Below are 25,737 nucleotides of genomic sequence, written 5' to 3'. Positions count from 1 at the left end.
TTTTCAAGTTCAATATGTCTTTTTTGGATGACGTATATACAACTTTGTTAGATACTATTATAGGTTCAATTTTTTTTTTTTATCTAATTTGTATTATATTAAAGGTTTGACTCGCGTAGGCGAGTCTTCATTGGGAAAAAAGAAGAAGCAAAAATTTAATCACCGATTACTAATATATTACATGTAATTCTATAATAAATCATGAATTTATTAAAATTATTAGCAAAATAAGATTCTCAGGTACTCATTTTTTAAATACCCCCTTCTATAAAAAGTGAATTGTTTGCCGCAAAATCTAAACCTATTGAACTACCAATTCAGTTTTCCCAAAAATTACTTAGGTACTTAATATAAATTTCATCTTTAAAGGCATCTAGTAAATTAGCCTTTAAATATTTTACATGATATTGAACATTTCTTCCATCAAGTGTTGTGCCATTATAGTGTCACTTTAAATCTTGAATAAATTAATTCAATGTAAATATTTTTAAAAAATTCAATTATTCTGAAATATATATTTTTAGGAAAAAAGAATCTTGCCTTCATTCAAACATTAATTTATGAAGAAAAAAAAATCACGATTTAACCACTAAAGCATTTTTATGAACAAGAATTTCAGTTTATTAAATTATCGTCATGCCGACCCATGAATAAGGTTGAGATAATTAGCATCATTTGAATCCCACTTTTGCATTCGGCAATTTATTCTGTTTGTTTTCATGGGTTATTTTATAATAAAAAAAATGAAATGAATAAGGCCTAATTGATTTGGATACGCCCCATCAAGTCATTGCTACAATTAAAATTGAATTTGTATTTCTTAAATATGATTCCATTCAAATTTTGTGATAGGAAAAATTACTATTTTAGCATGTGAATTGTACAAGTTAAATATTTACTATATAATTAAAATTTATTAAAAAAAATTATACATATATATATATATAAATATTATATTTGAATATATAATTATAATTAAAATTTATATAAATAAATACTTTTAATATATAAATTATATTTTGAATTTATGATAAATTATTCATATTGGAACACAAGATTATCTTTAATTGTTAATAGTTTATTTTTAAAATATTAAAACTTAATTTATAAATACATTTATATAATAAATAAAAATTGAATTGGATAAATTTTTAAAAAAAAATCCTCTAAAAATTCTATTGTTAATATAGAAATAGATATAGGGAAAAAAATCTTAAAAGTTGTGAGTTAAATTTATAGTAAAAATTAATTATCAATAAAATAATAATATTGTGTAATACTAATATTGTGTAGTGATAACATTGAAAATAATAATAATAATAATAATAATAATAATAATAATAATAATAATAATAATAATAATAATAATAATAATAATAAGAAGAAGAAGAAGAAGAAGAAGAAGAAGAAGAAGAAGAAGAAGAAGAAGAAAAAAGAGTAATTAAATATCTTACTTGCATGATCTGATATGAAAATTTTGGAACCAACACAACATACTACGTGTTTGGACAATATCTAATATAATATAGGTAATATAATTAGGTATAGCCAAAACAATCACATAAGTTTGGATAAATATATGTAAAAGTTATATGAAGTTACTTATAGAAAAAGAAAAATGATCTTATTTCAGTGCGTTTTTTTTTTTTTTTAATAATTTCTCTCAAATCTTATTTTTAATTTGTATATAAAATAATTTTAACTTATGTAGAAGTTAGTTTTATTTTTTATTTTTTATTTTTTATTTTTTATTTTTTATTTTTTATTTTTTCCTTACAAGTACTTTGAGATGAGTTTATCTAAACAAACTCTAAGATATTTTCAGAAAATGTAAAATATGATGGGAAAAGAAACTAAATACGTTAATGATTTCTGCGTTTTCTTTCAATCTTTCAGTATTAACATGAAAACTTGATTAAATGTGGGACGATCACTCATCAGCAAAATCGCACCATGTTTATTTTATCGTATTATAGTATCTGAGTTTACCTTGCCAATGTATATATGTTAAAACAAAAACGGACTATAGTCATTAAGAAAATATATGATTTGCAGCACACAGTTCCCCAACCCAAGGCACATGATTTGCAGAGTGGATTTTGTTCATTGACTTGGTCACTTGGGCACTGAGTATGTTGACTGAGTGGCAGACCTAGCAAAGAAAATATATGTGGTGGGATGTGGAGAATGTGATCAGCCAATAGTGATTCATGATAAAAAGATAAAATCCAGAAAAGAGAGTCCATGTGTGCCATATTTTGTCTCACCTACAACAAGATTGTCATACCTTAGACTATCTTAAAACAGCTAAAAGCACTAACACTATGATATATATATATATATGTGTTTTCTTACCATTGTTGTTGGCTCATTCCCTTGTTTTTATTGTTTATATGAAGCTTATTTGATTCCTCTGTTGAAATGTTGTGAGCCAATAATATATGTGCAAAAGAAAAAGAATAGAGCTCTGAAGTGCCATATTTTCCTCTGAATAAGAATCAGAAGCAAAGATAGACCCATCTATCTGAATTGACACAGACCTCATCACCGCTCAATCTGCACCAGCCGGGAATCGAACCCGGGTCTGTACCGTGGCAGGGTACTATTCTACCACTAGACCACTGGTGCTTTCTTGTTCAACTCTATTTTGTATAACATATAATTTAACATGAACAGAGCCTTACATGATTAAATCTACTTTTCCAATTTTAGTTTGGTTTCTTACGTCTTTGGCTTGACATGATTAAATATAGCAATATGACTCTTCAAATTGAGATTAGCAAGTAGAAATAATTGTTCAAGTCAAAGTAATATAAATGAAACAACAGGTAATTGAACCTATGGAATGAGATGTGTTAAAGTAATTTAATTCACCAATTCATTTACTTTATCAGCCGAGCACACGGAAACAAAAATAACTTATTAACTTTACATGCTTAATATATTAATTTTTATTATTTTTTTATTTTATAAAATATAGAGGCATGCAGCTCATTTTCTCCTATATATTTAATAAATAGAATAAATAATATTATGCAAGATGCAAAATTTGTTTATGGATGCATTTATAAAATATTAACTCTTCAACGTCGGGTGCAAGAGCATTTATGTCAAACGCAAGGTAGATAAAAAGGTTTCAAACCTCTCTACATTGGGTGCGACTTTGGTAGAGAAGTCCCTGACCTCTTCGTGCTAGACACGAGTCTAACATCATTGGGCACCATGCCATTTTATCAAATAAACTAAGTTATATACATAATTTAACATCTGAGGAAGTTGTGTGAAAGGATTAAGGATTAGAATTAAGAAGATAATGGTAATGAGTTAATAATAGGTAAAAAGTTCAATAAATAACATATTTATGTATGTATGAATAACGAGTAATAAAAAAGTATTGGGTATGAAGAATTATATGAATGTCAGGTGTGATGGGTTGTATGAGTAATATGATTAGACGTGGTGGATAAGTCCAATGTTGCAAACTAGCAAGTGAAGTTGATGATTGTTGCATACTTCTAATTATGTGGTGTAGTTATTAGAGTTGATGCATACATACTTTGTTTGTAGGATAGCGTGAGCCTATACAAGTAGGTCTCATAGGTCATCTACTTATTCCTTGGAGGTGTTATGGTAGAGAACCTTATGCAGGCAATATTAGGCAACTATGGCCAGTTGTGACACTTTTACAAGATCCTGGTATCCATCCCCTAGTTGAGGATGGTTTGGGGGATCACCAAGGATGGGGTGGCCCCTACACCATAGATATAATGGTCTTGTTCCATGGCTCCTAGGCTATTATGAGTTAAGGATAATGAGTAGATTTGGTACCACATGCGTGTAGAGTTAAGTGCATGCGTTTGCACGAATCTTTATGTTTATAATTATGAATGATTGGATTAAATAGTTGTTAGTTGTTAATGATGAATGAATGTATTTTGAGTGGTGTTACTAAGAGGAGTATTGTCTAGGATGTGGAGTTAAGGATAAATGTATATATGAGAATTTAATTATGATGTATGTATGTATGCTTAACTATCCTTACGATTTATATATGTTGTACATGGATGTGATGTATTTTCACTCCTTGTGTTTTGTGGAGCTTGTGTTTAGACTGATCACATGAATAAATCAAGTATAGGAGGAGAAATTTGATAAAGGTGAAGCTTAGAGCTTCACCTATATTGAGATTTGCTTTAATTAGTGTGACATTAGGGTTGAGAATTATAATTTTCTTTATTATAGTTGGAATTATTTAAACACGATGATTTATGTTTTATGCTGATAATTATGTAAGTAGGCGATTTGTGCCTTGTTTAACTTTATACCGCGTCTGGTTGTGTTTTTGTTTCTTTTTAAAAGTTTTATTGAAATAATTATGAACCCTTTTGTAAAAAAACAATGATTATGCATTTTATAAAATTGTATTTTATTTAAAATCTTATTTAATTATTAAGAGTAGATGGTTGTCATAGTAATTAATACTTAGGATAACTATTTAATCTTTTAATAAATAAAAAGTAGTTAAAATACCCACACAAAAAAGACTAAAAACAATCATTTTAATTTTAGAGAATGAAAATAAAAAAGTCTTTACAAGAACCAAAATTAAAACATGTTAATTTCAAATGAATTAAAAACATATTTAAATTAATATTATGTTAATAATATTAAATATTATTAATTTGTAACTTCAGAATATTTTTCTTTCGTAAATATATATATATATTATTTTGATTCTGTAAAATATATTTTTTATTTTTTATCTCACTAAGATATGAAGTTTTTTTTATACTTCTAATACTTGTTTATTGTAAATAAATAATATTTATTTTATAGACTTATAACTTATTTTATAAAGTGTTTATACACTAATATAATATCATAAATAAAGAGTTGGTGATAGAATGATTAATTAATCTTTTAATAAACACAATATGTTAATTTGAATTAATAAAATATAATATTAAATAATTTAATAAAAAATCTAATTTTAATAGGATCGTTAATATTCAATGTAATCTGAGTTATGAATTGTTATATTAAATGTAACTTGTGAATTATCAAGTAAAAGGAACTCTATTGTGAATTATTCTAATTCTTTCGCAATTATAAATTGATAAAAAAAAATTAAATAATAATAATAATAATGATAATTTTAAATTTCAGTGGACCGAAAACGCATATTTTTTTACAGATATTTAATGAAAAAATGTTATTTTGAAATGATTAAGACATAAAAAAATGTTAAGAGAAACGCCATGATAGCGTGGTATTAACTTGGGAAGTTTAGTAGCAGAGCAGAGGAAACGCACAGATAATTGAACGGCTGTGATCAATGATTTGCATTGCTGCATCTGCATGGGGATCCATGATTTTCAAAGAAACCAAACAACCTCGCGTGCCATATTATTTCTTTATCATTTCATTGTTTTCTTCAAATTTTCGGACCCATTTTTGGTACTTCTTTGCGCGTGTCCTTTCTTGCTCTGCATGTACACCTTTTCTCTCTCCCCATTCTGTGAAAGTGTGAAGAAAATCTTTCAGTTTTTTGAGATTCCCTTTCCCGGTTCTCACCCCTTTCCCAAACACCCAAAATAACAATAAAAAAAAAAACACACATAACAATAATAAACAATGAGTGACTTTCTCGCGTTTAATAGAAAGCTAACACGCACGTATATTCACTCAAGTTTCAAACTTTCAAATGTCAGAGAGACAGAAGATGGTGCCAACCAGCACTGAACTCCAACCTTGTAACCTTGTACTGTTCCTCATTGCTCCTCCAACCACACTTCCACTTTCTGGTTAGATTTTTGCTACACATTGGTGCTTTCTTTTCAAACTCAAATATTTTTTTCTTTGGGTGTTTTCAATTTTAGTGTTCTAGTGTTGGTTAGTTTGAATATCACAATGTGCCCTTTCGAGTGCTGAAATGTACCCTAAGAGGAAAATCTGGCCTTTGCGTTTGCTATATAAAATTTACAAGTAAACAAAAATTTCTGCTTTTTTTTAATCTGGGATCCCACTTGCCACCACTACTAGGTTTTTGTGCCTGGAATCTTGGTTCTGTCTGGGTTATTGGGTGTGTGCAATGTGGCTAGGAAACCCCATTTCATCAAATACATTTTGAATGAGTTTTTTTTTTCTTCTTTCTAGATTTTGTAAATTGGTTACTTGTTTGTTGAAGCAAGGATCACTGTTGGATAGATTTGTATGAGTTCAAGTTTTGATCTTTTACCATGGAATGCTCAGAGACCAAGCCTGTGAAACCCAACTCAAGTAATATATCAGAAATGGTTTGCAAATTTGCCAAAGTTTGTAAATTGAAGTCTATTGGGGTTTTCTCCTCTGAAATCCCCAATCTCCCTCACTTGCACAGACCCATTTGCAATGAGGCCCCTCTGAGTGAAAACAGCAGTGAAGAGAACAGATGCTGTGACCAGAAAGTGCATCCCCACCCCATTGAAGTGCCAGCCAAAGAGGATGCTTGTGCTGTTTTGGAGGTCACGAGGAAGATATTTGATGCTGTTTCGGCACTGAAATTGTCATATCTTCAGCTTCAGCAGGCTCATATCCCTTATGACCCTCAGAAGATTGTTGCAGCTGATGACCTCGTTGTTGCTGAGCTTGAGAAGCTTTGCAAGTTCAAGCGCGAATACACACAGAAGCAATGCAAGAAAACAAGGTTCAGAGCCGCTCGCTCAGATCCCTTAATGGCTGAGATTGTGGCCAAAGAGGCACTTTTGGGGAAGCTTAAGTCTCAGAACAGTGCCAAAGATTCCGAGATTTCACGGTTGTGGCGGGAGCTGCTGGATTTGGAGATAGGGAATAAAAATCTGACTGAGAAGATCAAGCAGATAAGTTTGGAGAAAAGGAGAGCACATGTTTTGAGTGATACTAAGTTTCAGGATGTCTTCAAGGCTGCTTCAAAGTCTATCCATGATTTTGCGAAACCGTTGATTAGCCTGATGAAAGCTTCGGGTTGGGACCTTGATAAGGCCGCAAACTCCATTGAGAATGGTGCTGTTTATTCCAAAAGGTGTGACAAGAAGTATGCTTTTGAGGCCTACATTGCGCGCAGAATGTTTCATGGGATCACATTAACCTCTTGTAATGTGAGTGATATCATGAAGTTTGATGACCCTTTTGATGCACTGATGGAGAATCCTCATTCAGATTTTGCCAAATTTTGTCAAGCAAAGTACCTTCTTGTTGTTCATCCGAAAATGGAAGAGTCGTTCTTTGGCAATTTGGATCATCGAACGTTCATAGTGAGTGGCAAGCACCCTAGAACTGAGTTTTATCAGTTGTTTGCAAAAATGGCAAAATGTGTTTGGGTTTTACTCGGATCTGCGGTTGCAATAGATCCTGAAGCAACCCTGTTTTCTGTGAGCAGAGGAAGTATGTTCTCCAGCTTGTACATGGAATCTGTTGAGGAAGAAAAGGAGAGTGCAGTTCTTTCAGATGAAGAAAGAGAAACCTGCAAAGTTCAGTTTATGATCATGCCGGGGTTTCAAATTGGAAAGATGGTGGTGAAATCTCGAGTTTATATCTCAAAACATTCTTCAAGCTAAATGGTGCCCCTTTTAACTGGTAAATCAGCTAACAGAACCGCATAATTTTGTACTCGAGTTCTTTCAATGGTACCTTAGCTAGTCAAGATAATGATGACTCCTAGGTTATGGTAGTACCTTAAGCCACCAGTTCTGTTTGTAATTTTTCCTATTAATTAGAGACCTGATATATCTAGTAGTTACAGTGGTTTTAAATTTCTTTCTGCACTGTATTTTCTTTTTTACCTACCAAATTTCTCTATAAAATGTAAATAGGTGTGCAACTAAAACTGCCTTTCGTGAATGCACTTTATTTTATTCCGTACTCATCACTCATCAATGGTGGAACAAATTATTCTTGGCTTGTATGTAATTAATCACCCTTGCTCCCAAAGAAATCAGGTATTAATTTATGAATAGAATCGAGGTATAGTTTTTCAAAAGTTTTTAGTGTTGTTCTCTAATTAGAATTAGAGTTTTGTTTCAATAATTTTTTTATGATCTTTAATGCAAACCTTTATCATGTGAATTACTGAAATTGAACTCAAATTCTGATTGAAATCACCAAAAGCTCTTGAGGAACTGCATTTAAGTTTTGCTCTTAAGTTATCTCTTGTCGATCATACTTAATTAGGGTACTATCTTTTACTATTACACTATTGATATATTAATCTTATGGAAGGATGCTTATTTACTATTCTTTTTGTGACAGTATGATGTTATTGGTAATTTGGCATATGTAGAATAATATATTTTCTTTATTATTAAAATGCTGTCATGTTTGAGACTTGGAAGGGTCATAGAATTATTAGAATAGAATATCTTGAGATTATTTTTTTAAAATATAAAATGATCCCAAATTGCAGTTGTTTTTTTGTTTTCATATTGTCAAGTACATGCTAGAAATCTTAATATGGTTTCATTCTCAATGCTAACCTTAATTATTGCGAAGAAGGCAAAAGGAGCAAAATCTGAATTCAGTTTTCAAACCAAAGCAGGAGACGGATCTATATAAAAGGCCACAGTTATATCCATAATTGTTTAGACTGTTGGACAATCTGTTATTTCTTCAAAACTAAGGATGAATAATTCAAGATGGGTCATTTCATAAAATGTTTCACGTAAACTGCATACATGGATTGCACACATCCAATTTTATAGGAATACTCAACCGAAAATTATAGTTAGAAAAAATCAACTCTATTTACTCTCACACTCGCTCCATAGGCCTTCACTTGGAACAGTCACCTTCATCAGCATCTGGAGAAAACAAGTCCTTACATAGCTCTCCATAAAATCTACTAACTAAATCAATGAAGACAGGACACTTAAGATTCCTCCAGCAATATAGAAGCTCCTCCACGTCCATCAAGTCTCTGGTCTTCCCTTCTTCCACAATCATCTCCACCAAATAGTTCTCAAAACTCCTGCATGCATCGTCCACCTCTTGCCTCGAAGCTTCATGGCTCTTCTCTGCCTCATGAGCCCTTACACAAGCCGGGGTAAGTGGTGATGGAAAGAGTGGAGTTTCATGGACGTTGGAGGGACTCTTGAGTCCTTCCAATATGCTTGCATGTTTAGATTTCTTTGGAGAACGAAACAGTGATTGCAACAAAGAAGACATTTTTGGCTTTGTTGGGAAGGCCTTTGGGAATGTAGACTTGTGAGCACGGAATTTGAGAGCTCTTATAAAGACAGGCTTCTTGGGTTTGAATCTGAAGAACCATAGTAGTCTTTTGCATGGCCTGAGAAGCTTGGATTTAACGACACCCAATGCTTTCCCTTTCATCTTGAATAAGCAAGAGAGGAGTGGTGTTGAAGAAAGTAGAGTGCTTTAGTTTAGTGTACTTTTTGCTAGGGTGGTGGCTTTGTTTCTTCTGATTACTATTCTAGGTGGAAGTTTGTTGGAAGCTTTGTTTGGTTTATACTATAGGCATTTTCTATTAGAAACAATATTGTTTGAGTCGATAAGACTACTATAGGTGACAAAGTTCTCCTTGTGAGTATTCATTATAATTACATACTCAATACTCAAACTTGATCACTGATTAAGTTGAAACAAATTCAGAATTTGTTGGAACTTAAGTTGTTGTAACTAAGAGAGGATGAGGTTGTGATGTTGGTTAGAGAGAGGGGAAGTCTATTGGTGAGTTGAGAGGGTGTGAGGTCTTTAATAAGTTATGCTTCTTCTGTAGTTAGTTGGTGGGTGTGGGTTTCACGTCTTGAGTGATGTGGCATTGGATAGAAATGGCATAGCAGTAGCATGAATATGTTACCATAAAAATGACACAATATACGCGTTAAGGGAAAAGAAGCAGGGCTGTCTTTAGCTGTACTATGATCATTCATTTAAAAAACAAAAATATTTTATTTATTTTGATTACCATTCTGATCTCTAACATGTGTATGAGTATATGAAGAGTTTCAATCGTTAATATAGTAGAATTCAGCGTTATTCCATGACATCTAGCCTAGATAATATACACAAAAGTCGTGTTAACATACATTATATATTAGATATGGGAGCACTTTGGATGTTTTCTTTTCCCAAAAAAAATTATGATACTTTTTTTAATATTCCATAAAATACTTTTTTTAATTAAAAAAAAGTAGTAAAATGAAAAGATATCTTCAATACTATTGAATAGGTGTCAATAACATGATTCGACAAAAATGAACGTGTAAAATTATTGCACGAGTTATTTGTGTTCAATTTGATAATATTGTGTGTTAGTTTTTTTTTTATCACTTTTTAGTGCATCCAAAAAAGTGTATTTTATGAAGTATATTATTAAACAAAAGTATCAAAACTTTTTTTTAGTACTCTTTTTACAACAACATATATCTAATTATTATTGAATTTTTTAAAATATGTTGGTTTAATTAACAAATGTTGTAAAGAAAAAACTTAAACAAAGGGCCTTGTCTTTTAAGAATATGTTTAGTTTAAACAGCTAAGAATATGTTTAGGTGAGAGATTATTAGAGTTAGTGGAGTTGGTGAGTAAAATAAAATTCGGCTTTGTCTTGATTGTTGTCTCGCCTCTTATTTTATTTTCTTGGCATGTTGCTCATGAACAATAAAATTATAGAATAAAGATATATATGAGACAAGTGAAATTATTATAGTTAACAACAAAGGCTACTTTTCCGCGGGATAGCGGGAAAAAATAAAATGAATAATTTAGATGCTGAAAACTCTAATTATTGTAAATGAGCCAATTACGCCAAGTTTTTCTTTTCATAATTGCGATAAATAAAAAATAAAAAGTAAAAGGATTGGAATCATTTACAACCGTATTGGGCTTGACCTAAACTGTTCAAACAGGCTTGATGACTTTCTACGATAGCACAACCTGTGCATTTAAATTTGGCAAATTATATTTGCACCTCGTTTTATTAATAAAAAAAAATACACCTTTTAATTTTGTTAAAAATAAAACTTCTTAAATAATTTTCAAATTTATACCTTATTTTTCAAATAATCTTTCTTTTTGAAAATGTTCTTCACCACTCACTCTCTTACTCTATCATCATTTTTCATTCCATTACCCTTATATCGTTCATATAAATTTTAACAAATTTACTATAGATAATGATTTTTAATTGAATGATGGTATAAAATTATTTTACATTGTTAATTAATAACTTTTATTTTTCTAAAATAATTATTATGCATTAAATAATATGGAAAAATACAACTTAATTTTTTTAATCGTTGGATGAGGATAGCATGGTCCTACAATTACTTTTGAAATGCATAGAATTCTACTAATCCTACATGTGCTTTTTAAAACTTTCTTGAACTTCTTAACATTAGTGAGCTTGGCATTTCTAAAGGATTGTTTGAAATGCATTAAATACACACCTATGTTTAAAAGCAAATGTGAGAAACCAGAGTCCTATATTGGGCCTGCAAGTGAGAGAAGGAGAAACAGAGCATGGCCTATATTAGGTGGAGTGGAAAGACATGATGGCCCTTATTTCATTTCATTATAAAAACCCCCCAAAAAGATAATAAAAAAAGAAGAAGAAGAAGGAAACGAATGAAAGAGTTAGAGAGATGGTTAAGGCAGCACTATGCATGTGGGGGATTGTGGATAAAAAGGCAAAGAATGCGATCATTCCTAAAGCCAAGAATTGGGGCATGAATGAATCAGCAACCATAAATGGTTCTCATCATTGCTTGTTCAAGGTCAATGTATATATATAAATATAGAGGCCAGACAGAGCGTGGAGAAGCAGATCATGAATTGAATCCTTCAACTGCCAGCAGTCAGCAGTCAGCAGTCAGCAGTCAGCAGTCAGCAGTCCAGACAAAAGAAAGAAAGTATGCGTAAGCAAGGAAGGAAAGCAACCTTGTTGCATAGTAATGACTTGTACACACTGCGTAGAGGCTTCAACATCCATCTCCAACATTAGTCCTATCATCATTCATCAAATGCCTATCATCCATACACGCTTTTACCTTGGATTGTCAAATCTATGGGGGGTCAATTCATCCGATGCAACAGGTAGGTGCCATTCTAAATTTTGTCCAAGACAAAATTTAGACACAAGTATTGCTGGTGCTTTTTTTTTTTTTTTTTAATCAAAATTAAAATTTCATCTAGTATTACCTACATGAAAATCTAATTTTTATTAGAAAATAATATCATTGTAATTATATCTTAAATGTTTATGATCTACTTTTTGTCTTACTAGGATCTGTCTAATAGAATTATTATGGTTGGAGACTAATTTCTTAATCGAAATTTTGTCAATATATTTAAGAAATTCAATAATTATTTATCAATTGTGGTTGACTTTATTTATTGTCTAACATAGTAATTATTTAAAAATCATATCTAAAATATGTTTTAAGTTAAAATACTTTTTAATTTCTATATTTTCACTTACTTTACCTTTTATTTTCTATAATTTAAAATATTTTAGTCTTTATATTTATTATTTTCAATCATTTTTAGTCTTTATAATATAATATATACATATTTTTCTTATTATTTTTTTTTGTGAAGCTATCTACTTTGTATTAATGTGGTAGAGAAAAAAATTAATAACAAATATTAAAAGGATTAAAAAATTATAAACAAAAAATATATATTTTAAAATTATAGGAATTAAAAAATATTTAAAATGATAAATATAAGAACTAAATAATAAAATAAGTAAAATTATAGGGGCTAAAAAATAATTTTAACTTATTTTTTAATTAGTTGATAATATAAAAATCTTTACATGAACATGATAGAAAATTACACTTTTACTGTCGTATTCCAATCAACTTCCCAAATATGTTTTGTGCATCTCCTTTTTCATAATGATGAATAGTGTGGGTTACGGAATGTTTCTTGTACAACTATATTACAATGGTTATGATGGAATTGATAGCTTAGACGAGCGTGAATATAGAAAACTAATAATGTTGTAGTAACACAAACAGTACGAGCTTAGTGCATGTTTGCTGGTAAGCAATGATGAGAGAAAGTAATTGGGTGGACAAACTTGGTCCCCTTGCTTTCATGCTGGTGACTTTTGGACCACCAACTTTAATTTTTTTCTCCTGTTATAAACCAAGCTTTCTGTCTTTATTCATCTTCCATTTCACTTTGTATGAATTGGAAACACATCTGAGGCATCACAATAAAGAAAAACAGAAACTTAGATTAGAGAGCAAGTGTGTGTGTAATATCTCCGATGGGTAACAACAGATTCAAGTTGTCAGATATGATACCAAATGCATGGTTTTACAAGCTGAAAGATATGAGCAGATCAAGGAAGAGAAATGGTTCTCATGTTATGAAGAGTAAAGTGTCCTCACCAACAACATCTCAAAGGTCGCAGCCAAGGTATTCACACTATTTCTCCACTGAGCCGATAAGAGCTGGGAAGCTATACAACACTCCTATTCACACCAAGGACTTGGACATGCCATTCAATGATTCACCTAGAAGGTCTTCCAAGAGAAGGGCTAGGAGAAAAACCATTTACAAGCCTTCTCCCACTGTTGTCTCCTCCTCTTTCATACCTGCTTCCAGCTATGACTCCACCAATCACTGGATCAAGCCATGTCAAATTCAGTCACCAGATTATGATGTATCTTCAGTTGAAAGCTCTTCTGAATCCGACCCCCGTGAATATGTTTATTCCGAGTCTGAATGTGACAATTTTTCTGTTCCTGACTTGCTCAATGGAATGGCCTCTAACTGCAGTTGCAGAGTTAGCTCTTCCACTAATGACATCATCATTGACATGAACAATGAGTCCTTCCTTGGGAACTTTGAAAAGCAAGATAGGTTTGATGCAATTTCACAGCTAGGACTTGCTCCAATATTGACAAAGCCAGTGAAGTATGATGATAAGATCATTGAAGCCATTGAGTTGAGAAGTTCAACAGATTTGGATGAGCTGCAGGATGATCAATCTTTCTCAATTGAAATAAACAAAGAGGAAAGCAATAGAACTCAAAGGAGGAGAAAAAGCAGCCACAGAAAGCCCTTTGCTAATTCTGCAGGCATAAAGCTTCGAGTCAATTCTCCAAAACTTGCAAGCAGAAAAATTCAAGCCTCTGCAAGGAGGAGTGTGTCATCTACTGCAAGCAAAGCTTCAAGAAGTACAGGATTTCCGGATGGATTTGCTGTTGTTAAGTCCTCATTTGATCCACAGAGTGACTTCAGGGAGTCAATGGTGGAGATGATTGTGGAGAACAATATTCGGGCATCGAAAGATTTGGAGGACTTACTTGCTTGCTACCTTTCCCTCAATTCAAGTGAATACCATGATCTCATTGTTAAAGCATTTGAGCAAATTTGGTTTGACATGGCTCAACGCAGAATGTAAAGATCTTAATATTATTCAATTCATGTTTATAGTCTTGTAAGTTGTAACTTCCGCCACGCTTTGGATCAACATCTGTTCTGAACTATCAGGATGCCAAATTTGGTATCCTTATATAAAAATGCCCTCAAGTTTTGACAACCTGAAATATGTCTAGCAACATTGAATTTGTGTTAAGAATCATTTGATTTCTAACTTGATTTAGAATTTTGCTACGGATTGTGATAACTATATGATTCAAAATCTCTAGCTGGATTACCTGATGACTACAAACTAATGACTATAAGTACTTTGGTGAATTCCCTTGCCACTTCCTTATCAATGCTGTCACTATTTGAGTTGCTTTGGATCTTTTGTAGTGTCAAATGTCAATTAAATGTCTTACTTTGAAGCTTTTAAGAATTTAATTATATCTTCATTGATTTGTGGTATAGTTGATATGCAAGTGCATGCCCGAGTCCACAAACAGGGAAAAAAAACACAGCTCTCTATTTCTATAGTTGTGATGTTTGAAAATTTGTCCAATTATGGCAAAATTCGCTCTGCAATATAAAGAAGTTATTCAGGGAAAAATAAAATGACTTGGTGTTTCTTGGGATAAAAATATGATATTCTGAAAGCTCTAAGAAATAGTTAGCCTAATGACTATTCTTTCCAAATTATTTCTTGAAGAGTCTATCATTATATAGAATTGTGACACACAAGCCCTGTGGCAGATTCTCATTCCCTTTGACAAGTGCATTGGAACTTGGGGTTGTAACAATCGCAATTAGAGAAGCAAGCGATAGAGTTATGGTTGCTGATATGTCATGAGTCAGAACGCTAGACATTTCCTAAAATGTCAGCCACATTGTCAATCAGAAGATTCAGAACGTTGGATACATCAAATGCACTAGATAACATTGCAATTATGTTGGCAATTCTGCTTTGTGGGGTCATAACATATGAAAGCATATTCAATGACATGAAAGGTCCTCATAATGTAAGCTCCCTTGCTAGCTATTTACCGATTAATGACATAAAATATGGTAGATCTTCGCAAAAAACTTTGACAATTAAGTTTATTTAGGTAAATTTTTCATAAATACTTTTAGGAAAGAAAAATACAAAAGAAAAATGAAATATACTTTTACATATAATTGATGCGGTATCAAAGAAAAAAACCGGATTGATTATTAATACCATTATATCTGTATGCTGGATTGATTAAGTTTAATTTTGTTAGAATATGACTGTTTGGATTCTTAGGACAAGGATAAGGGAGAAAATTAGATGGCTTGATTAAGAAAATCAGAAGACTCTACTTGCTTTCAAGTTATAGATGGGAGCTACACCTGCATAATCGGTCTCTTAACATACAGAAAAACATTTCAGGTCATGTTTCTTACAAAAATCTACTAGTGTAGATTCTAGATGGCTCCAATTCACCCAAGTTTGAAGTACTGTGGAACTCGAGTTCATCAATTCATAATGCTTCAAGCAGCACAGAAAATTTTGCTGACACCCCAACTTTTTTCCACTATAAAATGAGCTTATAATAAAGTTTACTCCCTCTTGTATGAACAGACTCTAAAACATCATTATTCCACTGAGATCCAATATTATTAAGCTTCACAATCTAGGGACATATAATTAACACTACAGTTTTATTTAAATATGCAAATCTACAATCATAGCCTTGAAAATAACGCCATGATGCATCTAACAAATGAGACAAAAGAGATGGTGATACAGCTCCACACCTTTCATAGTATTCGTTCATTAGTCATAAATGGAGTCCATCATTAAATCCTTCGTTTTATATAATTTTTTTATATATCGCATTTTACCAGAAGTAAATACTAAAGATGTAGATCAAAATGGTCAAACGAAGAATGCCATTTTAGATTCAAAATGGTCAAACGTGGTAACTCCCATCCTTTTAGTTTTTTTTTTTAATTTAAAAATTGGGCATTACTACTGAACCCTCTATAAAAGAAGGGTTTTCATACTGTAACACATCAACTACACATCACTTACAGTACCAAAACAACTCAATAATTGAAGGTACCATAGAAATTCTCTTAAAAATTAAATGATGGTTAAACCACCAAATTGATCCATGAAAGTGTATGATGGGTACAATTTAGTCCCTAGAAGATGAAAAACTAAAATAAGTTCCTGAAAATAGCTTCCTTCCATCAAGTTAATTCCCACGTAGATGAAAGTTTGTTAACAACATGATTGTAGATAACGCTAACGTGACATATCAGCATTCACTGTGTCCATGTAAACGCACACGTCATGGGAACCGAATTGAAAAATAGTGTCAAAACCTTGCACAAAACAGGCTAAATAAATAGACTTTGTGAGAAGGAAAAACTGTGTAATTAGGATTGATTTTGAAGCTAACTTAAGTCTGTCAAAGTACGATTTTACCTACTTTCACCTCTAATTTGACTTATTTTTAGCCTAATTGCTACCCTCAAAGTTCATGTTACCATGTCAATGCCACACACACAAACTACACACGACCTGAGTTAAAAAAAATAAAAAATAAAAATTCCAGCCTCATGGCTCTTTAAATCTTGATAACTGACAACAAAGGGCTAACATACAGTCATATTTAACAACGTGCAAATCGGTGTACGTTCCAAAAATGGGAAAGAAACTAGTAAAACAAACCACTAGCATCGTGGATCTTAATCCTTGTTGACAGCTGCACCACTTATACTTTCATTTTCATCCACGGAATAGAAATATTATAACATGTTGGTCCAGCTTCCTTGAGAAGACTTTCTTCATCGCCAAAAAATCATTTACTTTTGTTCAGCACACTCCATGTACATCTATACACATAATCACATTCATTTGAGCCTAACTCCCAAACAGTTCAATTATTTGCCTATCTTAGTGGCCACCAAACTTTAATATTAATATTTTCTACTTTGGAAATCTAATTACCCCAAATGAAATCAACCACATCATATTTTCTCATGGATATAACACATTGAAGACTACGTACGCATTACATCTTATTTTTCAATGTTCAAGAGACACTCGTTTGTAAATGTTTCTTTTTATTATCTCTTAATTTTTTCTCCCTTGCCACTCCTTTGAGAGTTCTCATTTGAAGCAGCACATGCAGGTTGTGACCTTTTTGTGGTAACATCACAAGGTGCCTGAAATCCAATATTTTCCACAGCACCAACTGTCTTGAATAATCTTCTTTTGTTTATCTCTTCAACCAGAGATCGATGTAATAGCTGGCTCCGTAAATCAATTAAGGATCTGTTCCTTGTTAATCTGTGATTTTTTGTCGTCATCTTACTTTTACAAGTAAAAGGAATGTGTGATCCAACCATGCCTTTACACTGGCTGAAATTGCTGAAGTCTTCGCCTGGGGAAACCATTTTGCCCTTGTGACTCTTTATGATTGGAAGTTTATTATCTTTTCTAGAAGACACGTTGTACTCTTGATCATCCACAGAATAGTAATTCAAGTTGGAATATGTCCCTTGTGAAGAACATTGTGAACTAGTATCATCATGCAATTCATCTGCAATAATAGTTTGTGTTTGTCAGGTTCCTATAGAGACTAAAAATTAATATTTAAACTAACATTTGTCTATAGTTTCAACTAATCTCTACTTGATACGTAATCAAAAATTTTAATTCACTAAAAGAATTAATAACACTCAATCACCTATTATGTGGAGATTAGTTAAAAATACAGTAGTTCCAGACCATGGTGGTTCAAACCATGTAATAATTTCTCTCCACTTTGCAATTGGTGTACAACTAAATCTGTGGAGCTATTTAACATTCACAAAATCAATAGGGAAATGGACCAAGAATACATACCATGGAGCCAATAATATCCACTTGATATTTCCTCAGCTTTGCTGACTAAATCTGACATTGATTCTTTGAATGATGAACTAGAAGAGAAGGAGCGGAAATGATGATGAGGTCCATCATCATCATCTAGATAACTGAATGTGTCACTTTCCCTCCTGTGAGGTAGCAGTGCAGATATCTCTCTATCAATCATATTTGCAATCTCAAAAGGCTCCCAATCAGCAATCTCCAATTCTTTCACCATCTCAGTTGCAACATCAATAGGGGTGTCATTGAAAATGTCAAAGGGAAAGAATACATTCCTAACTGAACCTGCACAAACAATTTCTAAAAACATGACTAATTGTTTATTGGTCAAATTTCAAGAAGCATGTACTCAGAGTCTTGGTCTTGGACTTCTAATTTTAAGAGAAAATTTTCCTCAAAAGTCAAAATGGATCAACTAGATAGTGCAATAAGAGAAAGATTACAAACCATCCTTGTCAGAAATTTGCACTTTGAGAAAGATAGTATCATCTTCAGGATTCAGCTTCCCTATCACTTTCATTCCAGTCCTAGGAAGATTATCACTTAATTGCAGTTTCTCCATCTCACTGGCATTCAAAAATGGCTTCTGAATTGCAAACTTAATCGTGGATGTTGAATCATCAGACACAAGAAAAGGGTCAAGCAACAATTCTTTAGCAGATGGTCTATTTGCTGCAGGTAGTAAGCATTTTCCAATAAACATTTGTGCTTCCATGTCTTCAATCCGGAAAAAAGCCAATGGTAGTTTCCCCTGAAATATGAAATGTTAATTTTAAATAAAACAACTAGCTTCAGTGCTTCACTTATATCCTTAAACTCACTAGAATCTGAATTTACCGATGTCACTTTCTTGTAGATTTGTGCTGGATTAGAACATTCACTATATGGATATTCAGATGTAAGCATTTCCAACACACACATGCCAAATGAGTATACATCAGCTAGTTCATTGTATTCTTCCTCGTACAATTCTGGTGCCATAAACTCGGGTGTGCCTAGCACAAAAGTAGAAATTTTAATTGAGAATAAATAATAGCAGTTTTTTATTACCTAGTAACTACAAATTTGCAACACACTGGGACAAAAGTGAGTATACCTATGACACTGTGTGCTGATTGGGAACCACGGAGAATTGCAGCCAGTCCCAGGTCACCAATTTTTACTTGTCCAAGATGACCATTGACAAATATGTTATCACATTTGAGGTCCCTATGGATCACAGGTGGATCATGGCAATGTAGATAAACAAGACCTTGCAAGATTTGGCGTGCCCAATGTTTTATAGCTTGTATGCTTACCCGCTTATATTTCTTCCTGTATCTGCACATGTCAGAAAAATATCAGTTATTTCAAAAGGCATATAACAACCACAAAGTTGCAATATACATTTCACGTTTATGATTATATTCTAATTTCTTTTTTGATGCCTAGTAAGTGTCCATTAAATATAATCTATTAAAATTTCCAATAGCTTCATTTGTATCAAACACAATCCATGTGATGTCTTAGTCTTAAGTTGCCTAATTTTTGTAAGGAACAAACTACACAATGGGACTGAGTGATTGCCTAATTGATAGTTGGAAAGGAAGTTAGTTACTCTCTCAGTGACCCTGATGTGAACAATTCTGTGACAAAGTTGAAGGCCTTGTTATCAACATCAATCCAAGAAGTGTAGAATCTTATGATGGACTGGTGCTTGAGGGTACTGAGGAGATGAACCTCTGAGTAAAGCCGCTGCAAATCGTCCGGTGTGCGAAGTGCCTCATTGAGTCTGACCTGATTCCATGCTACCTCAATTCCAAGAACTTCATCAATTGCTTTGTACACTGTCTTCATTGCTCCTTTTCCAAGAACATCTCCAAACTAATAATCAATCACAAACAACACATAGTATATGTTACATAAGAAACAAGATGCCTCAATCATTTACAATTGATAACACATATTACCCCTCGACTAACTAGAACTTTAGGAGATTACCTATTGAAGTTTAATCATAACTATATATAGCACATGGCTCAAACTTGCTCACAACAATAACCATGTGCACAATAATGGCAAAAAAGTATGTCTCGTCTCAAACAACAAATGCATACTTATGATACACAAAAACAAGGGGGGATGTATTTTTTTCCAATGCTAAGCATAAATAACAATCCTAATTCAAACAACATAGCAAATGGCACAAGAAATGGAGTGAAAACAGAGAAAAACAGGAGATTAGAACTTACCCTGCCATAGCGACCAGTTGGGTCGGTTTCCACATAACCATGCTCTCCCTTTCCATCTTCCTTGTGCTCTCTCTTGCAATACATGTTTTATTATTATCTATAAGCACAACCTTAAACAACCACCTCTTATATTTGCTGAAACACTATATCTTCCACGCTGCAACTTAATGATGCAGAGAAAAAAAAAGGTGAAAAATTAAAAGCAGAACAACTTTGTTATTTTATTATCCTAAATTCGAGGCTTTCCTTCATGGTTTACGTGTGAGAAGACCCCAAAAAATAGCCAGAAAAGTGTAGAATAGTCAATGCTCTGCATCATTTTGCCCATGTTCACAACCGTACATGTTAAGTGGTTATAGTCCTTGGCAACCATTTGATTTTTTCTCGTTTCTTGTTCTATTTGAAAACGAAAGTTGCAGGGAGAGAAAGAAAGTGGTGCAAGGTGTGATTGGATGGGAGAATAAGAAGGTACTATTTAACAAGGAAAGTGACAGGTTGGTGTCAAAATACTCCTTTTTGTTTGAGGGACTTTGCAGGGAATTTGTGGCAGATAAGGGTTGAAGAGAGGGTTAGTTTTGGGCATTCACAAGGCACAAAGAATGGTTGGTATAGATAAGGGAAAGCACTAAGGCACGGAACTTGAAGAATCCGTGGACCCGCTTTGTTGTAATCATTGGTGGGAAACAGGGGAAGGGCAGAGGAAAACAGAGGAAGAAGGTGCAAACAGAGTTAGATGATGCAGGGGGGGAAGAATTACATAAAGGAATGAATTTGTGGAGGTGATGATGTTTGGTGTTGTTCAGGCCTCAGGGTGTGTAAATTTATATTGAATTATGGTTGGTCATGTATGCATAATAATAATAATACTTATAATAATACTAGAGTATGATATGAACTTGGGTTGGGAGTGGGGTTTGGTGTGGAACCCTTCTGACTTACTTGGCAACATCATGTGTACTAGAGTCTAGAGGATGGGGCCAAGTGAGTGGAGAAAGACAACTTGTAAATGCTCTGTCAGCATTAAACTTCTCTTGGCTATGCTTTTGGATTATATCTATGCATCATTTCATGCTTTTGGATTATATGAATGAATTTGATTTTGTATATTTTGATGTTAGCGCAAAATGATACCTTTTCTTAATTCATGTTTAATTATATGAACTTATTTATTTATTTAACATATTAGCATGTAAAGTATTTATCAAGTTTATTGATGGTTAATTTTTTTGTTGAAGATATTAATCTATTACTTTTAGTTCTTTCAACTATATTTTTCTTGTTAACAATATTCGAATTTAAAATTTTATTTTGATAAATCAAATTTAATATTATTGAAATCAAGAATTTGTTTGTTAATTATATGAATTTAATTGAAATATATACAAAATAAATATTTTTAATAATGTGATTCAATCACTTATATATTTTAAAGACTGAAAAAGGGTTATTGAAATTTATCTATTTGTGATATTGAAAGTTGTAAAAAGTGGGAACATAAAAAGAATATCCTTAAAAAAGTTCATTTATATCACTATTATTAAGGGATTCGTTTCCATCAAAATAAATTAAAGTATGACACATTTTTATTTTTAGAATCAGAAAGTAATGTAATCTGTGTATTAATCTAAACTAAAAGTGTAGGAAAAAAAATTTCTAAAAGTGAAGAGTGTCTCTTATCCTTAATATTATCATCAGATACATATTTAATTTAAAACAATGTTAAACGTACTAAATATATCACTTTATATTTGTAATAAAAGATAAAATTAGAGCATGAAAATATTTTTAAAAAATAATAAAAATTACAAGTTGATCGATCCTGATCCAGGGAAACATGCAAAAGAAATTGCTAGGTAAGAAGAATACAATTTTGGGATGACAAGGTAGATTTTAGTGAGTGGATTGTGGAATAATGTTGATGTTGCCCCCACCACTCACTTTGAGACTATTATCGTATATGTGTCGCTCTGTTATTCTTTTTCTCTCGTGGTTTATTGTTGTCGAGAAAGTGCTTGAAAGTTGTAATAATTCAATATACACTATACAATCAAATGTATTTCTTTTTTTTCCTTCCTATAAATTCTGCTTTTTAAGCATATGCAAAAGCCCTTTTTTTCTTCTAAAATTAATATATTTAGCTTTTTATCTATGCGTGACATCAATTAATGAGTTCAAATTTTAGAGAAATAGAAATTTAAAAAAATTACAAATGAACTAAAACTAATTAATTTTACAAAAAAATGGAAACACATATATATACCTTGAGTATATGGAATTTTATCTGATATATATTTTATATGTCTATCCGAAGCTTAATGTTCTATTATTCTATAATGTGCACCGTGTGTTTTTGAATGGGTCATACTATTTGGTGTTAGTTGAATCCGACTCCGATTCTGTTCTTGTGATTCGCGTAAAGGCACACTTAGATTGTGAATAATGTTATTTGTTTATTTTACTTTTGATAATTTTATAATTTTATTATCTTGATAAATATTTGTTTAGATTTTTTTTTTTAGGATTTAAGATTTAGGGTTTACAATCTTTAAACAGTTTTATAGAGACAAAATTTAAAAAAATTTTATACTTAGTTTAATTTTTAAAGTGCTACATATAAGGATCAAATAATTAGTTTAATATAAATATTTATTTTTACTCTAGCTGGCATATAAGAATTTTTCTTATTTTTATATTTTTGGTACTAAAAGTTCTACCTGTGCGTTAGTGGTGCATGACCGTAAGAAAAGTATGGTACAAATTGTTCTTTTACTTTTCATTTCGTTTTATACCAATATATGACAATATCAAGTTCCTATTATGACACTTTGCAAAAATTCTACTCACGGTGTTCTACCACCCCAAAAGTTTACTCTTTTAATAATATGAAGTTAGGAATGATTGTTTTCTATATCCTGTAAGTGGCAACGATAATCTATACTAATTAATTTAATTATATTTTTTGGATTAGTTTTTGTTAAGTTGATTTGGATAAATTTTTGTTTAATTAATTATGATTGGATAAAATAATAAGTCAAAGAATTTATTATTCTATAAATTTAAATAACTCGACTTATAATAAATTATTAATTATGTCATGTTACAGTTATTAATTTTCTAGTCTAAATAAAATTAGAGTAATTAATTATAATTTTGTAAAAGTAGATTAGATGGTAGTTGGGTGGAGCTGGAGAACAATAGGTATAGGGTATCTTCCGGATAAGGTGAGTGTCACTTATGGCCTCTGGTGAGGAGTTGAATTGAATTTTGAAAGTACCATAAAAGATGTAATTTCATTCACATCATTTCATAAGATGCTGTAAAAATTGCTATCATGTGTTGGGTCAAGATCCACCTTAAAAAAGCCTATTCCAATAGCATTAGCATGGTCCTCGAAAGTGAATAAGATCTCCCAAGTTTTTCTCTCCTTCAAAAACAAATAAAGTAATCAATTTTGTTCTTCATTCTAGTATAGAACCCTTAAATTTATTCGCTTTTGCTTATGCTATGACATGACCCAAACAAAACTAACCAATTAATTCTATAAAAGTTGGCTCAAGTGACATTTATTATGATGATATAAAAAATTTATTAAATCTTATTAGATATATATGATAATATATAAAATAAACTTTTGAATTGATAATTAAAAGGAAATTATAATTTGATTAGATTTATTCGTGTACAATGACAACAATAACTCAATGAAAATCAAACCGAAATTCTTGTATATGTATCTCAAATGAAGAAACTTGAAGAAAAGAAACTTGTAATAGTACGAAACAATTAATAGTTCTTGTAACTTTAGTAATAAAAATCTTCGTGAGTAGCCAAAGAATAGTAAATATCTCTTGTTTAATTTATCTTAAGGGTACACTCTCTAGATAATATTACTTCGTTATCATTTTTCATGTTTTATTCCTTCTCGTTAGCAGACAGACTTGTATATAAATTGTTTACGAGTTGATTTCGTCATTGTTTGTTCCATGTATACACAAAATAAGGTTAAATACGATTTAAGTTTTTTAAATTTAAGATAAATTTATTTATCCTTTAAATTTAAAATTATTATTTCTAATTTTTAAAATTCTTGTTATAATTCATTAGGCCATTAATAACATATCTAAAAGTGAAATATTGATATAATTATACTGTATCAACTATGTTTCATGTGATGTTTTCACTATTAGAAAAATTAGTAAGTAAATTTTACGCTATAATATTTAAAAGATTTTCTAATAAAACTCAAGTATGATAACTAAAAAAAATTATAAAAAGTACAGTAATTTTATTGTGTTATATATTTCAACATATTCAAAATATGTCACTAGAAAAAAATGTTACATATAATAATATATATAAAAAATATTATTAAATATAATATATATAACTATAAATTTATTTAAAATATAATTACATGCAATTTTAATATTAATTTTTGAATGAAGTTTAATAATATATATTATGTGTCACATTATCATTATAATTTATATTTATATTTTTTAAATAATATATCAATATATATAATATTTATAATATAAATAAAAGTCATTTTAATTTAATAACAAATATTATATTATTATAAAAAAAAAAATTTAAGTGTGATCGGCAAAGCCCCAACATTTAAAATTCAAAAGATCAACACACAAGAAGGGGAAGGGCAATAAAGAAGTAGTAAATTATAAGTTGTGGAGAACTTTAGAAAAGGATCTTCAACTCTAATATCTTAATATTTAGAACGTTTACGTAACCTAGGCATAATCAGTCTGTCTCTCTTTTTTGCTTTCAAGGAATTATTTAATGGGCATTGAAAATCTGTTTCCAAATTAATATACTAATAGAAAGTGTTAGCACTCAACATACTCGTTTATCTGTGGATAATTTATTTTCGGGGAACTAATGAAGCTCGTGTGCAATGATGTTTTTGTTATCTTCGCATGGAGTATTTTTAGTTTTATTTTTTACCAGGAAAAAAATATATATTAATAACGGTAAAGGGGTACCAAAATTTATTTATAAGTAATAAAAAAAGAAAAACTCATATTATCCCTCTTAGATTAGATATAATATTTATCAATAAATAAATACAAATTACAAGTTAATATAAATTCATCTTCACATATAGTGAAGAAGGGCAACAAAAGGTCTCTTGGGTGAGCTGGGAGAAGATATGTAGGCCTAGGAATTGCGGTGGGTTGGGGATTAAAGACATCTCCACTTTCAATGAGGCTCTACTATCTAAATGGAGGTGGA

The 25,737-nt window shown here is 31.3% G+C and overlaps 4 protein-coding genes and 2 non-coding genes across 8 annotated transcripts; 2 read left to right on the top strand and 4 right to left on the bottom strand.

Moving 5' to 3' along the window:
* Nucleotides 1-2,462: 2,462 nt before the first annotated feature.
* LOC114915791 (small nucleolar RNA snoR114) lies at nucleotides 2,463-2,553 on the bottom strand. Its single transcript, XR_003803876.1, has one exon. It is a non-coding gene; the product is annotated as a small nucleolar RNA snoR114 (small nucleolar RNA).
* A 4-nt stretch (nucleotides 2,554-2,557) lies between these two features.
* TRNAG-GCC (transfer RNA glycine (anticodon GCC)) lies at nucleotides 2,558-2,628 on the bottom strand. The gene has a single exon. It is a non-coding gene; the product is annotated as a tRNA-Gly (tRNA).
* A 2,687-nt stretch (nucleotides 2,629-5,315) lies between these two features.
* LOC109788778 (MYB family transcription factor) lies at nucleotides 5,316-7,882 on the top strand. 3 transcript variants are annotated; one of them, XM_029274748.2, is made up of 2 exons: nucleotides 5,316-5,804; nucleotides 6,192-7,882. In XM_029274748.2, the coding sequence occupies exon 2, from the start codon at nucleotides 6,240-6,242 to the stop codon at nucleotides 7,572-7,574; it is 1,335 nt and encodes a 444-aa protein (XP_029130581.1). In that variant the 5' UTR covers nucleotides 5,316-5,804; nucleotides 6,192-6,239; the 3' UTR covers nucleotides 7,575-7,882. The 3 variants fall into 3 exon arrangements, with proteins under 3 accessions (XP_029130581.1, XP_020203200.1, XP_020203193.1); XM_020347611.3 differs by having other exon boundaries at nucleotides 6,188-7,882; XM_020347604.3 differs by having other exon boundaries at nucleotides 6,157-7,882.
* Nucleotides 7,883-8,784: 902 nt separating this feature from the next.
* LOC109795565 (transcription repressor OFP17) lies at nucleotides 8,785-9,342 on the bottom strand. Its single transcript, XM_083064215.1, has one exon. It carries the CDS (start codon nucleotides 9,340-9,342, stop codon nucleotides 8,785-8,787), a length of 558 nt encoding a protein of 185 aa, XP_082920341.1.
* Nucleotides 9,343-12,576: 3,234 nt separating this feature from the next.
* Nucleotides 12,577-14,688, top strand: LOC109795033 (transcription repressor OFP4). Its single transcript, XM_020354439.3, has one exon. The coding sequence runs from the start codon at nucleotides 13,250-13,252 to the stop codon at nucleotides 14,390-14,392; it is 1,143 nt and encodes a 380-aa protein (XP_020210028.2). The 5' UTR covers nucleotides 12,577-13,249; the 3' UTR covers nucleotides 14,393-14,688.
* Nucleotides 14,689-17,338: 2,650 nt separating this feature from the next.
* LOC109800223 (putative serine/threonine-protein kinase WNK4) lies at nucleotides 17,339-21,294 on the bottom strand. Its single transcript, XM_020360976.3, has 7 exons — nucleotides 20,488-21,294; nucleotides 19,854-20,119; nucleotides 19,353-19,576; nucleotides 19,094-19,251; nucleotides 18,704-19,007; nucleotides 18,233-18,541; nucleotides 17,339-17,927 (listed from the first exon to the last, which is right to left on the bottom strand). Exons 1-7 carry the CDS (start codon nucleotides 20,569-20,571, stop codon nucleotides 17,452-17,454), a joined length of 1,821 nt encoding a protein of 606 aa, XP_020216565.1. The 5' UTR covers nucleotides 20,572-21,294; the 3' UTR covers nucleotides 17,339-17,451.
* Between the last annotated feature and the right edge of the window lie 4,443 nt (nucleotides 21,295-25,737).

This window comes from Cajanus cajan, chromosome 9 (assembly GCF_000230855.2).
Source record: "Cajanus cajan strain Asha chromosome 9, NIPB_CcT2T_4, whole genome shotgun sequence".
NCBI lineage: Eukaryota > Viridiplantae > Streptophyta > Magnoliopsida > Fabales > Fabaceae > Cajanus > Cajanus cajan.
Note: the sequence above shows the minus strand (reverse complement) of the source record. Positions and strands in the feature narration are given on the sequence as shown.

Bases quoted from the DNA above. Each gene is read 5' to 3' on its own strand.
- LOC109788778 (XM_029274748.2), top strand. From the start codon at position 6,240: ATGGAATGCTCAGAGACCAAGCCTGTGAAACCCAACTCAAGTAATATA.
- LOC109795565 (XM_083064215.1), bottom strand. From the start codon at position 9,342: ATGAAAGGGAAAGCATTGGGTGTCGTTAAATCCAAGCTTCTCAGGCCA.
- LOC109795033 (XM_020354439.3), top strand. From the start codon at position 13,250: ATGGGTAACAACAGATTCAAGTTGTCAGATATGATACCAAATGCATGG.
- LOC109800223 (XM_020360976.3), bottom strand. From the start codon at position 20,571: ATGTATTGCAAGAGAGAGCACAAGGAAGATGGAAAGGGAGAGCATGGT. The intron at 20,120-20,487 runs GTAAGTTCTAAT...ATTGATTATTAG, and splicing joins CAACTGGTCGCTATGGCAGG to TTTGGAGATGTTCTTGGAAA. The intron at 19,008-19,093 runs GTAAATTCAGAT...TTCATATTTCAG, and splicing joins TCTACAAGAAAGTGACATCG to GGGAAACTACCATTGGCTTT.